The sequence below is a fragment of the Stegostoma tigrinum genome, chromosome 1 (assembly GCF_030684315.1).
Source record: "Stegostoma tigrinum isolate sSteTig4 chromosome 1, sSteTig4.hap1, whole genome shotgun sequence".
Lineage (NCBI taxonomy): Eukaryota > Metazoa > Chordata > Chondrichthyes > Orectolobiformes > Stegostomatidae > Stegostoma > Stegostoma tigrinum.
The window spans coordinates 114,814,383-114,832,551 of NC_081354.1; the positions used below are offsets into that span (position 1 = coordinate 114,814,383).

Here is an 18,169-nt window from a genome sequence, read left to right on the forward strand (position 1 = left end):
TGGCCTCGCAATATTATTGCTGGACTGTTAATCTAGAGACCAGGTCTGAATCCCACGAGAGCAGGTGGAGAAATTTAAATTTGATAAAATATCTGGAATTAACAATTAAGTGATGACCATGAATCCATTACGGATTGTCAGGAAAAACCCATCTGGTTCACTAATGCCCTTTAGGGAAGGAATCTTCCATCCTTACCTGCTCTGGCCTACATGTGACTCCAGACCCACTGCAGTGTGGTTGGCCCTTAACTTGCCCTCTGGGCAATAAATGCTGCCTAGCCAGTGACACCCTCATCCCACGAACAAAAAACAAAACCTTCAAAACACCACCGTCCTCTTCACATTACAATTCTTCCTAGCTTGTCATCTCCAAACTTGGAGGCTGTCTACTGTTCACTAAGATTTGGATCATTGATATTTATCATCAGAAGAATCCTCAGGACCAAGTCTTTTTCTCCAGCCTAAAAATATCCATTGACCATTACGGATTCCTACCACTCGGCTAATTTTGTATTCATGTTGCTCCTGCCCTTCTTAGAACATAGAACATAGAACAGTACAGCACAGAACAGGCCCTTCAGCCCACAATGTTGTGCCGACCATTGATCCTCATGTATGCACCCTCAAATTTCTGTGACCATATGCATGTCCAGCAGTCTCTTAAATGACCCCAATGACCTTGCTTCCACAACTGCTGCTGGCAACGCATTCCATGCTCTCACAACTCTCTGCGTAAAGAACCTGCCTCTGACATCCCCTCTATACTTTCCACCAACCAGCTTAAAACTATGACCCCTCGTGCTAGCCATTTCTGCCCTGGGAAATAGTCTCTGGCTATCAACTCTATCCATGCCTCTCATTATCTTGTATACCTCAATTAGGTCACCTCTCCTCCTCCTTTTCTCCAATGAAAAGAGACCGAGCTCAGTCAACCTCTCTTCATAAGATAAGCCCTCCAGTCCAGGCAGCATCCTGGTAAACCTCCTCTGAACCCTCTCCAAAGCATCCACATCTTTCCTATAATAGGGCGCCCAGAACTGGACGCAGTATTCCAAGTGCGGTCTAACCAAAGTTTTATAGAGCTGCAACAAGATCTCACGACTCTTAAACTCAATCCCCCTGTTAATGAAAGCCAAAACACCATATGCTTTCTTAACAACCCTGTCCACTTGGGTGGCCATTTTAAGGGATCTATGTATCTGCACACCAAGATCCCTCTGTTCCTCCACGCTGCCAAGAATCCTATCCTTAATCCTGTACTCAGCTTTCAAATTCGACCTTCCAAAATGCATCACCTCGCATTTATCCAGGTTGAACTCCATCTGCCACCTCTCAGCCCATCTCTGCATCCTGTCAATGTCCCGCTGCAGCCTACAACAGCCCTCTACACTGTCAACGACACCTCCGACCTTTGTGTCGTCTGCAAACTTGCTGACCCATCCTTCAATTCCCTCGTCCAAGTCATTAATAAAAATTACAAACAGTAGAGGCCCAAGGACAGAGCCCTGTGGAACCCCACTCACCACTGACTTCCAGGCAGAATATTTTCCTTCTACTACCACTCGCTGTCTTCTGTTGGCCAGCCAATTCTGTATCCAAGCAGCTAAGTTCCCCTGTATCCCATTCCTCCTGACCTTCTGAATGAGCCTTCCATGGGGAACCTTATCAAATGCCTTACTGAAGTCCATATACACCACATCCACAGCTCGACCCTCATCAACCTTTCTAGTCACATCCTCAAAAAACTCGATAAGGTTTGTAAGGCATGACCTACCCCTCACTTCTTATTCCGTGCTGGCAACTTTCCTGTAGCACTTGATCAAATGCACATATACTATACAGTGCTACCCTGATAGAACAATTTTAGAAATTCATCTTGCCTCTTCCAGATCAACCTATGCATTTCTATCCAAAATTAATTGCTTCTACAAGTTTTCCCCACCAACAAACTTTAACAGGCCTGCAATTGCTGGGCGTATCCTTGCAGACTTGAACAAAGCTACAATTTTTCCAATTCTTCAGTCTTCTGGTACCTGCCAAGACTGAGATGACTGAACATTTGTGGCCCATGCCTCTCCAATTCTACCCTCACTTCCTTCAAAATCCTCAGATGTATCTTAGCCAGACCTGTCACTTTGTCAATTTTAATTGTCAAGGATCTATCCAAGACTTTCCCCCCCCCTCAATAATTTTGATCTTTCTAGTGACAGAGATGCCTTCTGTCACCGTGGCCTGGGCAGTATCCTCTTTTGTAAAGAGGGATGTAAAACATAATGCCTCAGCCACGGATACTGTCTCCATCTATAGATTGATTTTTTGATCTGACTGGCCTTACTCTTCCTTTAACCATTTCCTATTCGTCTGCTGATGGAACATTTTGGGATCTCCCCTTTATAATAGCAACTGACCTTTTGTCAAAGTTCCTCTTATTGGCTTTTTCACCGCTCCCATCCCCCACCCCAACCTGCCAGTATTCCTGTTTATTCCCAATTGTGTGTCTTATTATAAAGTTGCTATACTCAAAAAACTGTACAAGCGCCTTCCTCATTTCAGAGATGACTAGTGGTAGTTTAACTAGAGGGCCACCATACCCTCGTAATGATAAAAGGTTCCCATCACAAAGTCAACTCATCATTGATGTCACTCTGCATCACAAATCAGCCACCTAGCCAAGCTCAACCCCTCATCAGCCATAAATGCACTCTTTTTAAAGTCCATTTCCACCTTTGTCATCCATGACACTGTTTATCCTAACTTTTTCATTAGAGGGAATAGAACTTGACTGTACCCGAGCAGCCGTTCTTTTAAGATAGTCATTAACTGAAAAATAAACTCTCTTCTTCCAAATCAATCCTGTTCAGCTCTGTTCTTGCTCCATTAAAGTCAGTTTCATTTGGCTTTTCTGACTCTAGATTTGTTTCAAGTCATTCTCCAACACTATCCAGAACCTTACAGTACAATGTTTGTTGCCCCTAAAATGTTCACCCATTGACACTTGAATCACTTTGTGCATTTCCTTCCCAAGGATCAGATCCAAAATTTTTCCTGTTGGGCAGGACCCCTGCTGTGGGAAACACTCCTGAAACCAAGTCTAGGAACACTGCCCCTTGTTGCATGTACACTACCAGTATCACAGTGTACATTTGAGTGTTTGAAGTTTCCCATTGTATCTACTCAATGTGGGCGTTGCTCTGCCGATTTGTTCCTTTTAATCTTTCCATATCCTTTGCATTAATTGGTAGTCTATAAACAACCTCAACCAATGAAATTTCATCCTTTATTCGTAGAACTAAATGGACTGCTCTTGAACTCGGATATCTTCCTTCTCCAGGACTCAAGACCCTTCTTAAACACTTATGCCTCTCCTTTACCATTCCTGAACTTATACTCAAGTATTTACCATGCAATTTTGCCCTTCGTTAAGCCAGGTCTGTCACAATTCAATGTGAAGTTAGGGCCAGACTAACTCCCCCACCTTAAATTACTACAAGTCATGTATTTGCATATGTGCCTCCAGTACTACTTGAGCCTCAAAACACAGGATCAATGCATTGATCTAACTCTTGCTCACCCACCACCCAGACCACAAGAACTTTGTAGATTTCCCAAACTGGGATAAATGTGCAAATCATAGGCAAGAGCTACCCAGATATATTTTAACCAAATATAATCAGGACCCTTGTTTTTATCTTACCCTTACTCCCGCTTGAGTGCAAAAGTTGTCATCTTGTTTGTCAGGTACAAACAAAATTCCTTAAGTCTGTCAAGAAATTGGCAGAAAATTGACACAAAAGCAGAAAGTGGTGAAAAAAAGGAGTCACAGCTTGTTGTGCAACATTTGTGGAGAGAAACCAAAATTGCCATTTCAGGTCCAGTGGACCTTCTTCAGCACTGGTGTCCCTTACCAAAACAGCCAGTGTATACAATGACAAGAGGCACTGTAGCTGCTCAAGGTTCTTTAGATAGCAGTTTCCCAATCCACAAACTCTGCTATTTAGAAGGCCAGAGCACTAGATATACAGGGCTACCACCACTTGCAAATTTCCCCTCCAAGCCACACTATCCTGACTGAACTAGCCCACATTCCTTCACTATCACTGGGTAAAAGTTCTGCATTTCACTCCATCCCACAGACTGCTGCTCACCACAGATGTTGCAGGTCATCATGGATGGACTCTCACCAGCAACACCTACTTCTACCTGAATAAAATGCCCAGGCAGTGAGATGGAAGTTAGAATAAAGTGATGAGAAGTGGTTCTGCACACAGGTTGAGAAGAATGCAGAGAATATTACCTTTCAAGTACAGTATCAGAGTATCAGAAAAAGAGTACTTCAAATAAAAGAGGGGGACAGAACAAAGTGATTGAGCACTAAATATCAGCAGTCAAGCGAGACATGTTGAGGCTCTGGTTGTGTTGAAAACAAGAAAAAAACACACTGGAAATAAAGATTCCATGCCTCTTTTCAAAAAAGATGAAAAGGCATCCTCTATCTGACAGAGTTTCATGCATTTATAGTTAGTAAATAACCTGCACTGTTATTGCCAACACCAAAAAAAATTAAGTATCAAACACACTTTTCAACACAAAGTTGTTTGCAATGGAATTAAGAGAAGCATAACTACGCTCTGAAACAGACAAGAAACCCCCCCTCCAGGTGAGGTTTTTCAGCCTTCATTTGCTTCAGTGATACGACATGAGCAATAACAAGGATTTAAAAGTAACTAGCAGCTATTAAAATGTTTTTCTATAACTTTTCAAATAGTGTCTTCCAAATGGAATTGATGTAGGAGGGTGTCTAATTTTTTTTACACAACTCTGCTTCAGAAATTGTCATTTAAAAACGCTTATTGGTAGTTAAAGAATACAATCGACAGTCTTACTCAATTTGATTTCAAACTTGCTATCATTGCCACGTTTTTTTCCACTATGCCACAGCCCCATCTGTAGTGCAAGTTGAGAAGCTCAAGGCCACTAGTTCAGATTTGCCTCTGTTTAAAAACAGGCTCTCACTTTTTCCAAATGCTGTAAAAAAAAAATGCTGTGTAGAAGTTTGGAGCTCAAAGGTTTTGCAAGACAGCAAGATTGCTCTCACAGAATGACAAGCTAGTCTGCAATGGGTTTCTTCTTTCTAGTCAGTGGCAATTCTAGAAAATATCATTTTTAATCTCGTTCAGATGCTGCCTGAAATATTTGGATAAGATAATCAACTTGGTAATTTCAGTCAATGCTTCCATTAGCTTTAGTGAAACTGCATAAAGTTAAGAATGTACGCTAAAAACAGCTTCTTACCAGAGAAGAACGGTTGTTTATTTTTTGAACTCCGCATACTTCCAGCACGGCCATCATGGCTCACACGACCTTGTTGCAACTTGGATGTAGAAGACAGCGTTCTTAACTTTGCAGATGGAGACTGCACACTCTGGGTCCTAGGAGTACTACCAAGGGATGGCTTCTGTCCAACTTGAACCCGAGCGACACTGGGTGCTGATGATTTTGTTAAAGGAGCCTGCGAAAACAGATATTTTGGGCAACAGAGGCCGTACATCCTGCAAGTTTCCTCATTTTCCTTCAAGATCTAACTTCATTAGCTATTTATGGAAACCTGCTGTTAAAGTGTGCCTGCAGGAACTGGCAACCTTCCCAATTTCCTTTCCTTGTGTAAGCACACTGAGCAAAGATGCAGTGCTTGAAACATATGGAATATTCTGCTGCTATACACAAACTTATGCAGTCTTCCACATGGATCAAGGGGAACCTGTGGATGTGACACACTTATTTTCCAGAACGGATTCAACAGCAACAAAAAACCTCACTGTATAGGGACTAACAAATTAACAGGATAAAGGATTAGTCAACAGGAAGCTGAAAAGACCAATGAGTGAGTAATTTCCAGGTTGGAAAGATTTAGCAACTGGCCCACCACAGGGATCAGTGCTAAGACCTAAACAATTAGAACAAAATTGAAATTTTGTAACAAACTGGAGCATGGTAGTTAAAAGCTGGGGAAGGAGGAAAGACAGCGAGAGCAAGCACAGCATTAAGTATGGGACCAAACTACACAAGCTTTCCAAACAATTGCTTTAGCACAGGGATCAAATCTGGTGACTTACTTGAACTGATAATGCACATTGTTTTGGACCCGTATAGCTTAACATGTGGGGGGAGTGGGGGGGGAACGGAGGAGCTACTCAGAACCTCAAAAAGCTGATGCAAAACACAGAAAACGTCCCTCAATCCACACAGATTTAGGTCCTTGCAGAACAAAAATGGTCTGTATCTGCATCAGCATCAGCATGCAGATACAATGTTAATCTTTCTTGTAATACAGATGTATTATAAAAATGTGGGGAAATCGCACCACACACACACACACACACACACACACACGTTAAGAAAGACTAAAAGACTTTTTAACGGAACCAGTTCAGACCACCTAGGTGGATCCCTGGGATGAAAAGGGTTGCCTGGACAGGTTGCACAAGTTGGGGATATATTCATGGCAATCTACCATGTAAAAAATGATTCTTTTTTAAAAAACATACCAAGGAAAGTCAGAAAAAGGAACTTGACAGGGGTGATATTGAAAAATAGAAGACAAAAATTCTGTGAATGCTGGAAACCTGAAACTAAAAACAGTGCTTGAGAAAGTCAAATCTGTGGAGACAGTTAAAAATGCTGAGAGGATGCTATTCTGAGTGGGGTTAGGGCGGGTGGGGGTGTAAAGAGGAATTTATGAGGGCACATTTGATGAATAAAAAAAGTATTCCATTTAAGACTGAAGAGCACAAAAATGTTTATTTTCTTTTGGAGGTCACTAATCAATGGACCTGTTGTGCAGTGTAGTACAGGCTGATTTTTAAAATTTATTCAAGGCTAACCTCAAATTAGACATCCACAAGGTTGACTTGGACAGGCTTTGATTGGGATTGAAGCATTAAGATAGACAGGCCAAATGTAGTTAAAAGATACGGTCCAATTAGTCAAGATCAACTTCAGTCGCAGAATGACTTGCTCCACATTATACTCTCATATACACGTGGCACAATTTGTTGGTTTAATAATCTGCCCAGAACGTAACTTCTTCCAAAACTCAAAACACATGCCAGCATGCTACACAGCGTTTGATTCACCATGTTCCAAAACTGCTTTCCTAAAACGGATACTTGCTTCCCATATCACTGCTGCATCAATTTGTACTAAAACTTTTTGCCCAGATTCCTCATAACCCCACATCCTTCTCTTTTGCATCCTCCCCCACCCCTTGCATAGGTAAACGATGGTTGAGCCCATGATGGAAGAATCAAATTCCTAAGTAATTTCTCTAAAAGGCAAGCAATGTTACTTGCCCAATTAGATACATCTCAAACAGGAAGCAGCCCTTATACACACAGTTTCCATTTAAACTGGAATATTAATAATTTATACAACATTGCTAGTTCAAACATCATCCAATATTGCCTAGTTACACATTTCTAGAAATAACTACCATACCTCATAACGCTGGCAGACAAGAACCCAGATTCAAGTGTCAGTGTCAGTGTCAGCCAAGCAGGAAAAAAAGTACATACAAAAAGCACACAATGAGCAGTAATCTATTCCTTAAATTGCATACTTTAAATTTAAACAAACAATAAATTCAGTTTAGAATTAAGGTAAACACTTGTGGTTAACTATGGATTGGCCATAATACAATCAAATACTTAATACTGACAGCTGCATTGATTCACAGGTAAGTTTCCCCAAAAAAAAGAAGTGTCTGTGGGGTTTGTAAACAGGCGATCACTTACTTGAATGGTGTGAACTTCGCAAGCAGCAGCTGCTGGACAGTTACTGCTAAGTAGGTGGTCATCTGTCTTGCCTGCCAAGCTGCTACATCGTGGCCTTGGTTTAACACCTGGAATCATCTGCTTTGACAGATTGTGGTCTTCTACTCCACAGTGACGAGCTTTAAGTTCACATGCATTCGCTCCCATGGAAGGAGGCCACGCCTTGGCCACGTGCAGTGAGCCGAACACTTGACTTTCGGCTCCATTGACAGTAGTAGATGAAGGTACTCTGGCTTGACAGCTGATACTACGGCTGGATTTGAAGTTTCTCTTGTCTGTCTTTGTAAATGTCTGCTGCTCACTTGAATAGATTCTCTTTCTAAATACCATCTTCTGGACTTGTGCATTGTTAGATTTTAGCTTCAAGGCTGACTGCGAAAGTTGTTCCTTTCTCTGTTTTGGTGCAGGAGACAGAGAACCTGGAGACTCAATAGATGAGACGGAACTGCTGCACCTTGGAAAATGTGAAGAAACTCCCGCTATAGGAGACATATGGCTTTTTGACACTGATGACATGTGCTGAGCTCGAGATACAACTTTGGGTTTGACATTATTGAAGTTAGGTTTAGGATAGGATTTGATTTCCACTTTTGGCAACTTTGATTTCATATAGGTGTTGCACTTGGTTCTGAAACCTGGCTTCTGCACAGAACCCCTTGCAACTGGCTGCAGAATCATGTTAGTTGGGGACTCTTCCACTGCAGGTGTACAACAATTTTCATTGTCAGATAAACCTGCTGGATTCTGAAATGATAATCCAAAGAAAACTACTTTTCTGGAATCTGGCAAAGGAGTCGAAGTATTTGAAGTGGAATTATCATGTTCATGAAATACCGGACTGGAGACCAAAAAGGTTTGATCACTGACATTTCCTTCAACAGATGTTTCTGGTTGGGGTACAAGCTCCTTTGCATCAGTCACCCAACCATCAATTTCAGATTCAAATTTGCAATCATCATTTAGGTCCTTTAACACTATGAATGTTGTGTTCATTGTTGAGCTCTTTGGCATTTCATAACTTTTAGATTCACCCATTTCTGCTACAGGCATTCTTTCATTGCAATGTTCATTTACAACTGCTAACAGTCTATCTGCCGTTTCATTTGATTCATATTTCACATCTTTATCAAAGTTATTGTAGCTAGTTCCACCTACTTGATCTCCAAAATTGTGACGTGAATTTAGTGTGGGGCACTGGGCTGAGCCAGTACCTTGGTCAAAAGAATGTGTTTCTTCAGGTTTTTCTAAGGCATGCAACTGACTCTTCTGAAATGGGACGCATTGTTTGAAGTTCAAGTTGGCTTCCCCAGACAGTTGATGTATAGTTCCTGTAACATTCAGACTCTCAGGTTCACCTGGATTTTCAGATGTCTCTAATGATTGATCTGACATTACAAATGAATAACCTGAACTGTTTGAAAATACAGATGATTCAGCAACAGGCACACCAGATTCATATTCCGTGTCATCTACGTTGTGCTTCATTTCTAACTTGGATTCAGAAGATAGTACTGAATGTTCCAAATTTATTTCTTCATTCATTGCAGTTTTCACTGTGTCATTAGGATTGACACTTTGACATATCTTAAAGCAGTCATCTGAAACACGATGCTTTAGTGTCTTAAGGTGAGCTTCATTGGTAACACAAGAGCTTAACTTGTGCTCACAATCTGTCATATGGCACTCGCATATTGTTCGGTTGAAAGTCATTTGTCTTGCATCAATTCTATTTTGTTCATGTTCAGTCTTCCTCTGCCCTGGATCTGATGTGACAGAACACTTTGCATGACAACAATTATCATCAGTCAGCCATCTGTAATGATCTGAACAGCGACTTTGCGAACTGGTGAAAACCATGCTAATAGGTGCTGCATGATCACAGAGCGAGTCACCAGCAAGTTGCAATTCAGGTCTGTGCACACCCTGAGGCCTACAAACTGTTTGGTCAGAAACCATTATCCTGACATCAACACCAATATTAACTGGGTTTATCTGCACATCTGGGCACTCGCAACTTCCATTAGTCAATGGTGTTCTAACACGAAGAGCTTCAGAAGATATTCCCGTGCTGCAGGCAACTTGATTGCCATTCGGATCACTGATCAATACAGGGAGATGAAAGTGGTTTCTTCTCTCATTTTCTGAACACTCCACCTTGCTGGAATTGTTGCCTTGAAAGCTCATTTTAATAGGGATTTCATTCAAGTTAAAACCTTTAGAACAGATTTATGATCAAAGCAGTGCATGCACCACTTTGCTGCAACAGTCAAAATTGATTCTTGGCCCCAAGTTAATTTGATTGAAGGCGTGAATTTCTTCCAAAGTAGCAACACTTGCTCCACTCTCGACTTGAGCAATCAGGATTTCAATTTAATATAATGTGCATGCTTGAGCTAAAACACAAAAGAAAATAATTACATGTGTGATTCTTGCTGGATTTGCTAATTTCATGAAAGCTGCTTAAAGTTCTAGAAAAATTTTACATTTAGGAAGTCTTCTTAACCAGCCTTGTGATTTAAAGTTTAGAGCTTTCCATGAAAACAATTGAAGCTTGCTGGTGGCAGCTTAAAATCTACTGTATTTGAGTCTTCCACCCCTCTACACAAACTTCAGTCCATGTCTTTCTCCTAACATCGGAAAGCATTTAAAGTTTGAGAAGATTTGTAGCCTGGATTGTGAAGGTGGTTGTAGACATGCTCGCCAAGCCAGTGTGTTTGGTTGCAGACATTTCGTCACCCTGCTAGGTAACATTGTCAATGTGCCTCTGGTGAAGCAGTGTTCCGCCCTGTCCTGTTAGTTATTTATAGGTCTGTTTGGTACCACCTCAGGTCTGTTTCCTCAACGAATTAGATCCGATGTACAAACTAATGTGTTTGGAGGAGTTCTGGTTAGAACCATACAAGCAAATCAAAAGAAAACCAGTGGGATCTCCAATATCAGGACTATACAAGCCAAACTTTGTGTCCACTATGTACAGGATACTTTTGTGCTTATTAAACGTACAAAATGAGAACAAAGAACAGTACAGGCCCTTCGGCCGACAATACATGCTGACCTATTATCCCACTAAAAATCAATCAGCTGTGCATACCCTACAATTTACGATTCTCCACGTGCCTATCCAAGAGACTTTTAAGCAACTCTGAAGTATCTGACTCCACTACTACTGCCGGCAGTGCATTCCACACGCCCACCACTCTGCGTGAAGTACCTACTTCTGACATCTCCCCGATACCTTCCTCCAAACACCTTAAAATTATGCCCCCTCGTAACAGTCATTTCCACCTTGGGGGAAAAAGCCTCTGGCTATCTACTCTATGCCTCTCATCATCTTGTAAATCTGACAAGTCATCTATCGTTCTTCACTCCAAATGAAAAAAGCCCTCGCTCCCTCAATCTTTGCTCATATGACCTGCCTTCTAGTCCAGGCAATATCCTGGTAAATCTCTTCTGCACCCTCTCTAAAACGCTCCACATCCTTTTTATAAGGAGGTGACCAGAACTGAACACAATATTCCAAGTGTGGTCTAACCAGAGCTGCAGCATAACCTTGCGGCTCAAACTCAACTCCCCTGTCAATGAAAGCCAACACACCATACGCCTTCTTCACAACCCTGTCAACTTTGAGCGATCTGTGAACGCAGGCCCCAAGAAACCCACCGACAAACATCCTTACTGTGATAAAAGTCACAAAAAAAAAAATGGACTACTGACTGCCCTTCCTGGATCTAAGTGGTAGAACACAACAATGGGGAACTCCAGACTAGCATATACAGAAAAACCACAAATACTCACCTACACACTCGCAATCATCCCAATACCCACAAATGGAGCTGCATCAGGATGCTATTGAAATGAGCAATACATTTCAGCAACTGGGAACTAGGCAAAGCATAACAGGAGCACCTATATGGAGGAGTCAAAAGGAACGGATACCTGAAAAGCACAGTCCGCCATTACCTCAGGCAGACCACTACAGGAAGACATGACCAGAATCACTAAATCACCCTACCGTACATAAAGGACATTTCAGACACCCACAAAGACTGCTCAGACCCCCAGTAATCAGAGTAGCCCACAAACCAACAACCACCCTACAACAGCTATTGACAAACGTAAAAGAATCCCATACCCCAAACTGGGATAATATACAAAATACCTTGAAAAGGACTGTGAGAAACACCACATAGGCCAAACCAGAAAACCAACATGACGGATAGATGAACACCAACTAGCCACCAAGAGACACAACCAATTCTCACTGAAAACACTGATAATGAGGGACACAAATTTGAATGGAACAACAATTCCATTACAACCGAAGCCAAACAGAGACATGTCAGGGAATTCCTGGAGGCCTGGTTTTCTAACCAAACTCCATCAAACACATTGTATATTGGGTCCAGTTCAAACAACTGAGAAACAAAACCCAAGTGGTACCAAACACCCAAACAAACTGTGAAAACAAAATAGGTCTTCAAAAAAAAAAGGTGGAGTGAGCAGTGATTACAATAAATTTAAAGAAATCTTGAGGTGATGCAGCTTACAAGAACAGAGAGCCAGTACAAAATAAAGGACACTATTCTAAATGGAGTGGAAGAGCAGAAAGACCTGGGGTTGCATGTACAGATTTTGCATGCAAAACAAGTAGACAGCGATTAAGCATTTGGTGTGCTAGGTTTCAATATTAGGGACAGAGAATACAAGAACAAAAACGAACGCGGAGCCTTTGTAGACTCAGCTTGAGTCTTGTGTATTAGTTCTGGATGCCACATCAATCTTCAGTGTATTGGAGTGTGTGATGAGGTTATTTATGACAAGATCAGGGGCGGGATACTACAGTTAAAAAAGAACGAACTAGAGAAATTGGAAGAAAGAAGAAAGAAAGTACACCTTGGACCTGTCTCCAAGAGGAAATCCAAGAGATGTCTTCAAAATTATAAGGTCTGGTTAGTAAAGAGAGGGAACTGTTTCTGCTCAAGAGAAACAAGCATGCAAGGGAGGGATAATGACACCAATTCATGACGGTCATTTGAAAAAAAAAGTGCAGATACCATGGGCCGAGTGGCCTCCCTCACCACAGCAAAATCTCAAGCAGATGGATCAGTGTTTTTCAAATACGATAAAGTTAAACATAGACAAAGTTCACTTTTATTTATTGGTAGATTTCAGAGAGATTTCAATATATGGAATTGGATAAAATACCTGTATTCATCTGTTAGTTATGACTGAGTGCAGTCTCAATTTCATTTCCCTTCATTTAACCCAGATGTCAAAAGCTATTTGGCCAGGTCAAAGGTTTATTTAAATTCATTGCAGACAATTGAGTTGGACTTAAAAAGTCAAAGAATGTAGCCAAATGCGGAATGGAACTTAGGCTTGGGCTACTCAAGTCAGCTGAGTTCTTGCAAATCAAGTGGAGTTCTGCAGTAAATATTACTTCAAGTGTATTACAGCCAACTCTGGAGATACTGTTTCAGTTAACTAAGCGTCATATTGCTGTAAAACCTGATAAATTCAACACAGTTAACAGTAAAACACCAAAATTAAGATCTGCAATGTTGTTTACATTCGTCTTACTTTGCTAAATCATGACGAAACCAACATCAGCCATGACAACAAAATGTGAGGCTGGATGAACACAGCAGGCCAAGCAGCATCTCAGGAGCACAAAAGCTGACGTTTCAGGCCTAGACCCTTCATCAGAGAGGGGTATGGGGTGAGGGTTCTGGAATAAATAGGGAGGGGGGGGGAAGCGGACCGAAGATGGAGAGAAAAGAAGATAGGTGGAGAGAGTATAGGTGGGGAGGTAGGGAGGGGATAGGTCAGTCCAGGGAAGACGGACAGGTCAAGGAGGTGGGATGAGGTTAGTAGGTAGATGGGGGTGCAGCTTGGGGTGGGAGGAAGGGATGGGTGAGAGGAAGAACCGGTTAGGGAGGCAGAGACAGGTTGGACTGGTTTTGGGATGCAGTGGGGGGGGGGGGGGGGGGGGGGGGGGGGAAGAGCTGGGCTGGTTGTCTGGTGCAGTGGGGGGGGGGGGGGGGGAGGGGACGAACTGGGCTGGTTTAGGGATGCAGTTGGGGAAGGAGAGATTTTGAAACGGGTGAAGTCCACATTGAGACCATTAGGCTGCAGGGTTCCCAGACGGAATATGAGTTGCTGTTCCTGCAACCTTCGGGTGGCATCATTGTGGCACTGCAGGAGGCCCATGATGGACATGTCATCTAAAGAATGGGAGGGGGAGTGGAAATGGTTTGCGACTGGGAGGTGCAGTTGTTTGTTGCGAACTGAGCGGAGGTGTTCTGCAAAGCGTTCCCCAAGCCTCCGCTTGGTTTCCCCAATGTAGAGGAAGCCACACCTGGTACAGCGGATGCAGTATACCACATTGGCAGATGTGCAGGTGAACCTCTGCTTAATGTGGAATGTCATCTTGGGGCCTGGGATAGGGGTGAGGGGGGAGGTGTGGGGGCAAGTGTAGCATTTCCTGCGGTTGCAGGGGAAGGTGCCGGGTGTGGTGGGGTTGGAGGGCAGTGTGGAGCGAACAAGGGAGTCACGGAGAGAGTGGTCTCTCCGGAAAGCCAACAGGGGTGGGCATGGAAAAATGTCTTGGGTGGTGGGGTCGGATTGTAGATGGCGGAAGTGTCGGAGGATGATGCGTTGTATCCGGAGGTTGGCGGGGTGGTGTGTGAGAACGAGGGGGATCCTCTTGGGGCGGTTGTGGCGGGGGCGGGGTGTGAGGGACGTGTTGCGGGAAATACGGGAGACGCAGTCGAGGGCGATCTCAATCACTGTGGGGGGAAAGTTGCGGTCCTTGAAGAACTTGGACATCTGGGATGTGCGGGAGTGGAGTGCCTCATCGTGGGAGCAGATGCGGCGGAGGCGGAGGAATTGGGAATAGGGGATGGAATTTTTGCAGGAGGGTGGGTGGGAGGAGGTGTATTCTAGGTAGCTGTGGGAGTCGGTGGGCTTGAAATGGACATCAGTTACAAGCTGGTTGCCTGAGATGGAGACTGAGAGGTCCAGGAAGGTGAGGGATGTGTTGGAGATGGCCCAGGTGAACTGAAGGTTGGGGTGGAAGGTGTTGGTGAAGTGGATGAACTGTTCGAGCTCCTCTGGGGAGGAAGAGGCGGCGCCGATACAGTCATCAATGTACCGGAGGAAGAGGTGGGGTTTGGGGCCTGTGTAGGTGCGGAAGAGGGACTGTTCCACGTAACCTACAAAGAGGCAGGCATAGCTGGGGCCCATGCGGGTGCCCATGGCCACCCCCTTAGTCTGTAGGAAGTGGGAGGAGTCAAAAGAGAAGTTGTTGAGGGTGAGGACGAGTTCGGCTAGGCGGATGTGGGTGTCGGTGGAGGGGGACTGGTCGGGCCTGCAGGACAGGAAGAAGCGGAGGGCCTTGAGGCCATCTGCATGCGAAATGCAGGTGTATAGGGACTGGACGTCCATGGTGAAAATGAGGTGTTGGGGGCCAGGGAATTGGAAGTCCTGGAGGAGGTGGAGGGCGTGGGTGGTGTCACGGACGTAGGTGGGGAGTTCCTGGACCAAAGGGGAGAAAATGGAGTCCAGATAGGTGGAGATGAATTCGGTGGGGCAGGAGCAGGCTGAGACGATTGGTCGACCAGGGCAGGCAGGTTTGTGGATTTTGGGAAGGAGATAGAAACGGGCCGTGCGGGGTTGGGGAACAATGAGGTTGGAGGCTGTGGGTGGGAGGTCCCCTGAGGTGATGAGGTCATGAATGGTGTTGGAGATGATGGTTTGGTGCTCGGGGGTGGGGTCATGATCGAGGGGGCGGTAGGAGGTGGTGTCGGAGAGTTGACGTCTGGCCTCGGCGATGTAGAGGTCAGTGCGCCATACTACCACTGCGCCGCCCTTGTCTGCGGGTCATCAGCCATGACTGCTATTGATCCTCAAAAGCAACAAGCTCAGCAATCTACAAATGGCACAGTTAAAACGCAGAAATCTATGATTTTTGGTGTAGTGTTGTATTGCTTCAAGATGCATGGTTCAGGTCCGTTAACCCAATTAGAAATATGGGAATTAAATGAGAATTGTACTTTTGTTTAGCAGTAAGAACTGATAGAAATCGAAAAATTGTAAATAAGACAAAAAACAACAGAGAGAGAGAACCTGGAAAACTACTACCCTGCTTTCCACACATTCAACACAATTCTGCTCTCCAAGGCCCAGGTAAATTTATGCCAGGGTCATCGAGCTCTGGGCCTCATTACAGCCTTGATCCAACTATATCTCAAACAGCTGAACTCCAGAATGATACAAGTGAGACTGCCCTCACAGCCATATTCAATGTGGTATTGCAGAGCCATGGAAGAATTGGAGTCCATGGGAAATTTGAACATGGCTGTGAACAGGAAGAGAAGAGCCCACTCCACTAGCTAAAGCCATTCTCAAAAGACAACTGTGCTGGTTGGTGGTCATTCACATCCAACGACATCGATGTAGGAGATCAAGGTAGTTATTCTGTTCAGAGATGTTATTCCATGTCTCTGGAGCAGGTGGCACTTAAAACCTTGCCTTCTAGTCTAGGAGTAGGGACACTACCACTGCATCTGAGGAGCCCTTTAGGAATTCAAGATAGACATTGAGTCTGCGCTGTATAGCTGTCCAAGCTGACCAGATATCCTATATAAATCTAGTCCAATTTGCCAGCATTTGGACCATATCCCTCTTAACCCTTCCTACTCATATACCCATCCAGGTGCCTTCAAAGGTTGCACTTTATCAGCCTCCACTACTTCCTCTGGAAGCTCATTTCATACAAGTATTACCCTCTGCATGAAACAAGTGTCCCGTAAGTCCCTTTTATGTCTTTCCCCTCTTACCAGGGACATATGGTCTCTAGTTTTATATTCCCACACCCCAGGGAGAGGACCTTGTCTATTCACCCCCATGCCCCTCAGCCTCTGATACTCCAGGGAAAACAGCCCTAGGCCAGTCTGCCTCTCCCTACAGTTCAAGCCCTCCAATCCCAGCTGTCTCTTTGAGGGTGTTGCAAGGAGTACAGAAGCTGGAGTCAAAGACAATACAGTGTGGATCCAGAGGAACAGAGCAGGCCAGGCAGCAGAGGAGCAGGAAAGTTTCAGGTCAGGACCCTTCTTCAGAAGTGAGGGGGAAGGGAGCTGGGAAATAAAGAGAGGGGAGGGGTTAGGCTGGGGAAGGTAGGTGAGATGGTTATAGGTGAGCGCAGGCAGGGAGTGGTGCAGGTATGTTGGAAAAGACGATGGACAGGTTGTGTAAGAGGTCAAGGAAGCAGGGTTGGACCTCAAATCTTTTCTGAACCCTTTCTAGCTTCAGAACATCCTTCCTCTAGGAAGATCAGAATTGCATGCAATACTCCAAGTGGCTGAACCAATGTCCTGTACAGACACAGCATGACCTCCCAAATCCCAGACTCACTGCTCCAACGAATAAAGACAAGCATACCAAAACATCTTCGCTGTCCTATCTACTTACAACTTCCCTTTCAAGGGACTATGAACCTGCACTCGGGTCTCTGTTCAACATTCCACAGAACCTTACCATTACATGTATATATCCTGCCCTGATTTGCCTTTCCAAACTGCAGTACCTCACGTTTATCTAAATTAAAAACCCCATCTGCCACTCTTTGGGCCATTAGCCCATCTAGGCCCAATCAGTTTCATCTGTTTTAATCACCTTCCCTCCAACTGAAAAAGGAGAAATGTGGCAATGTTCATTCATGATTGCACAACATTCAGCACCATTGAGTAGGAGTTGTCAATCAACACCTGGACAACATCCAGGCTAGGACTGAAAACAATAGTGAAATTCATAAAAGAAATACATTTGAAGTTAATTATTGGGCATGTTTCAACTGTTACCTTAAAAGCACATTTGCTTCGCATTTATTTGATCCTAGAAAAACAAACTTGACTTCCTGATTTGCCATTCGATTACTTCAGCGTCACGGAATGCTTAATGTCACATTTACTGGATATGTAGAAAATCACTTCAACTTAGCACCAAATTCAAAAGAGAACATTTGGAAAAATACAAATTCAAAAAAGAGAAAGATCAAAAGATCTTCATGAGCAGCTGGGGATCCTCAGCAAGCACTTGGCTGTCGTCATTAAATCAAGCCCAATTTAATCATAATTAAATGATGGGCCGGATTTCTCACGTGTCCCTCCCCAACTATTACCCTGTAGTCATCTACAGCTTTACGCAATTGATTTTAAAACTACTGTTTTGCTCCAACAACTCAATAGATCTTTGAATCATGGATTATAAAAATCCCTAGAGTGGGGAAACAGGCCCTTCAGCCCAAGTCCATACTGACCCAGTTCCCTATAGCCCACCTA

The 18,169-nt window shown here is 43.7% G+C and overlaps 1 protein-coding gene across 4 annotated transcripts in view; it reads right to left on the reverse strand.

Moving 5' to 3' along the window:
• mtus1b (microtubule associated tumor suppressor 1b) overlaps nt 1-18,169 on the reverse strand; it is a 168,713-nt gene that overhangs the window by 114,169 nt on the left and 36,375 nt on the right. For all 4 annotated transcript variants that reach the window (XM_048531381.2, XM_048531374.2, XM_048531357.2 and 1 more), the window contains exons 2-3: nt 7,791-10,222; nt 5,293-5,509 (exon numbers count right to left, since the gene is read on the reverse strand). In XM_048531381.2, coding sequence (XP_048387338.2) covers nt 5,293-5,509; nt 7,791-10,013 — 2,440 coding nt within the window. In that variant the 5' untranslated portion in view covers nt 10,014-10,222. The remainder of the gene's footprint in view (nt 1-5,292; nt 5,510-7,790; nt 10,223-18,169) is intronic.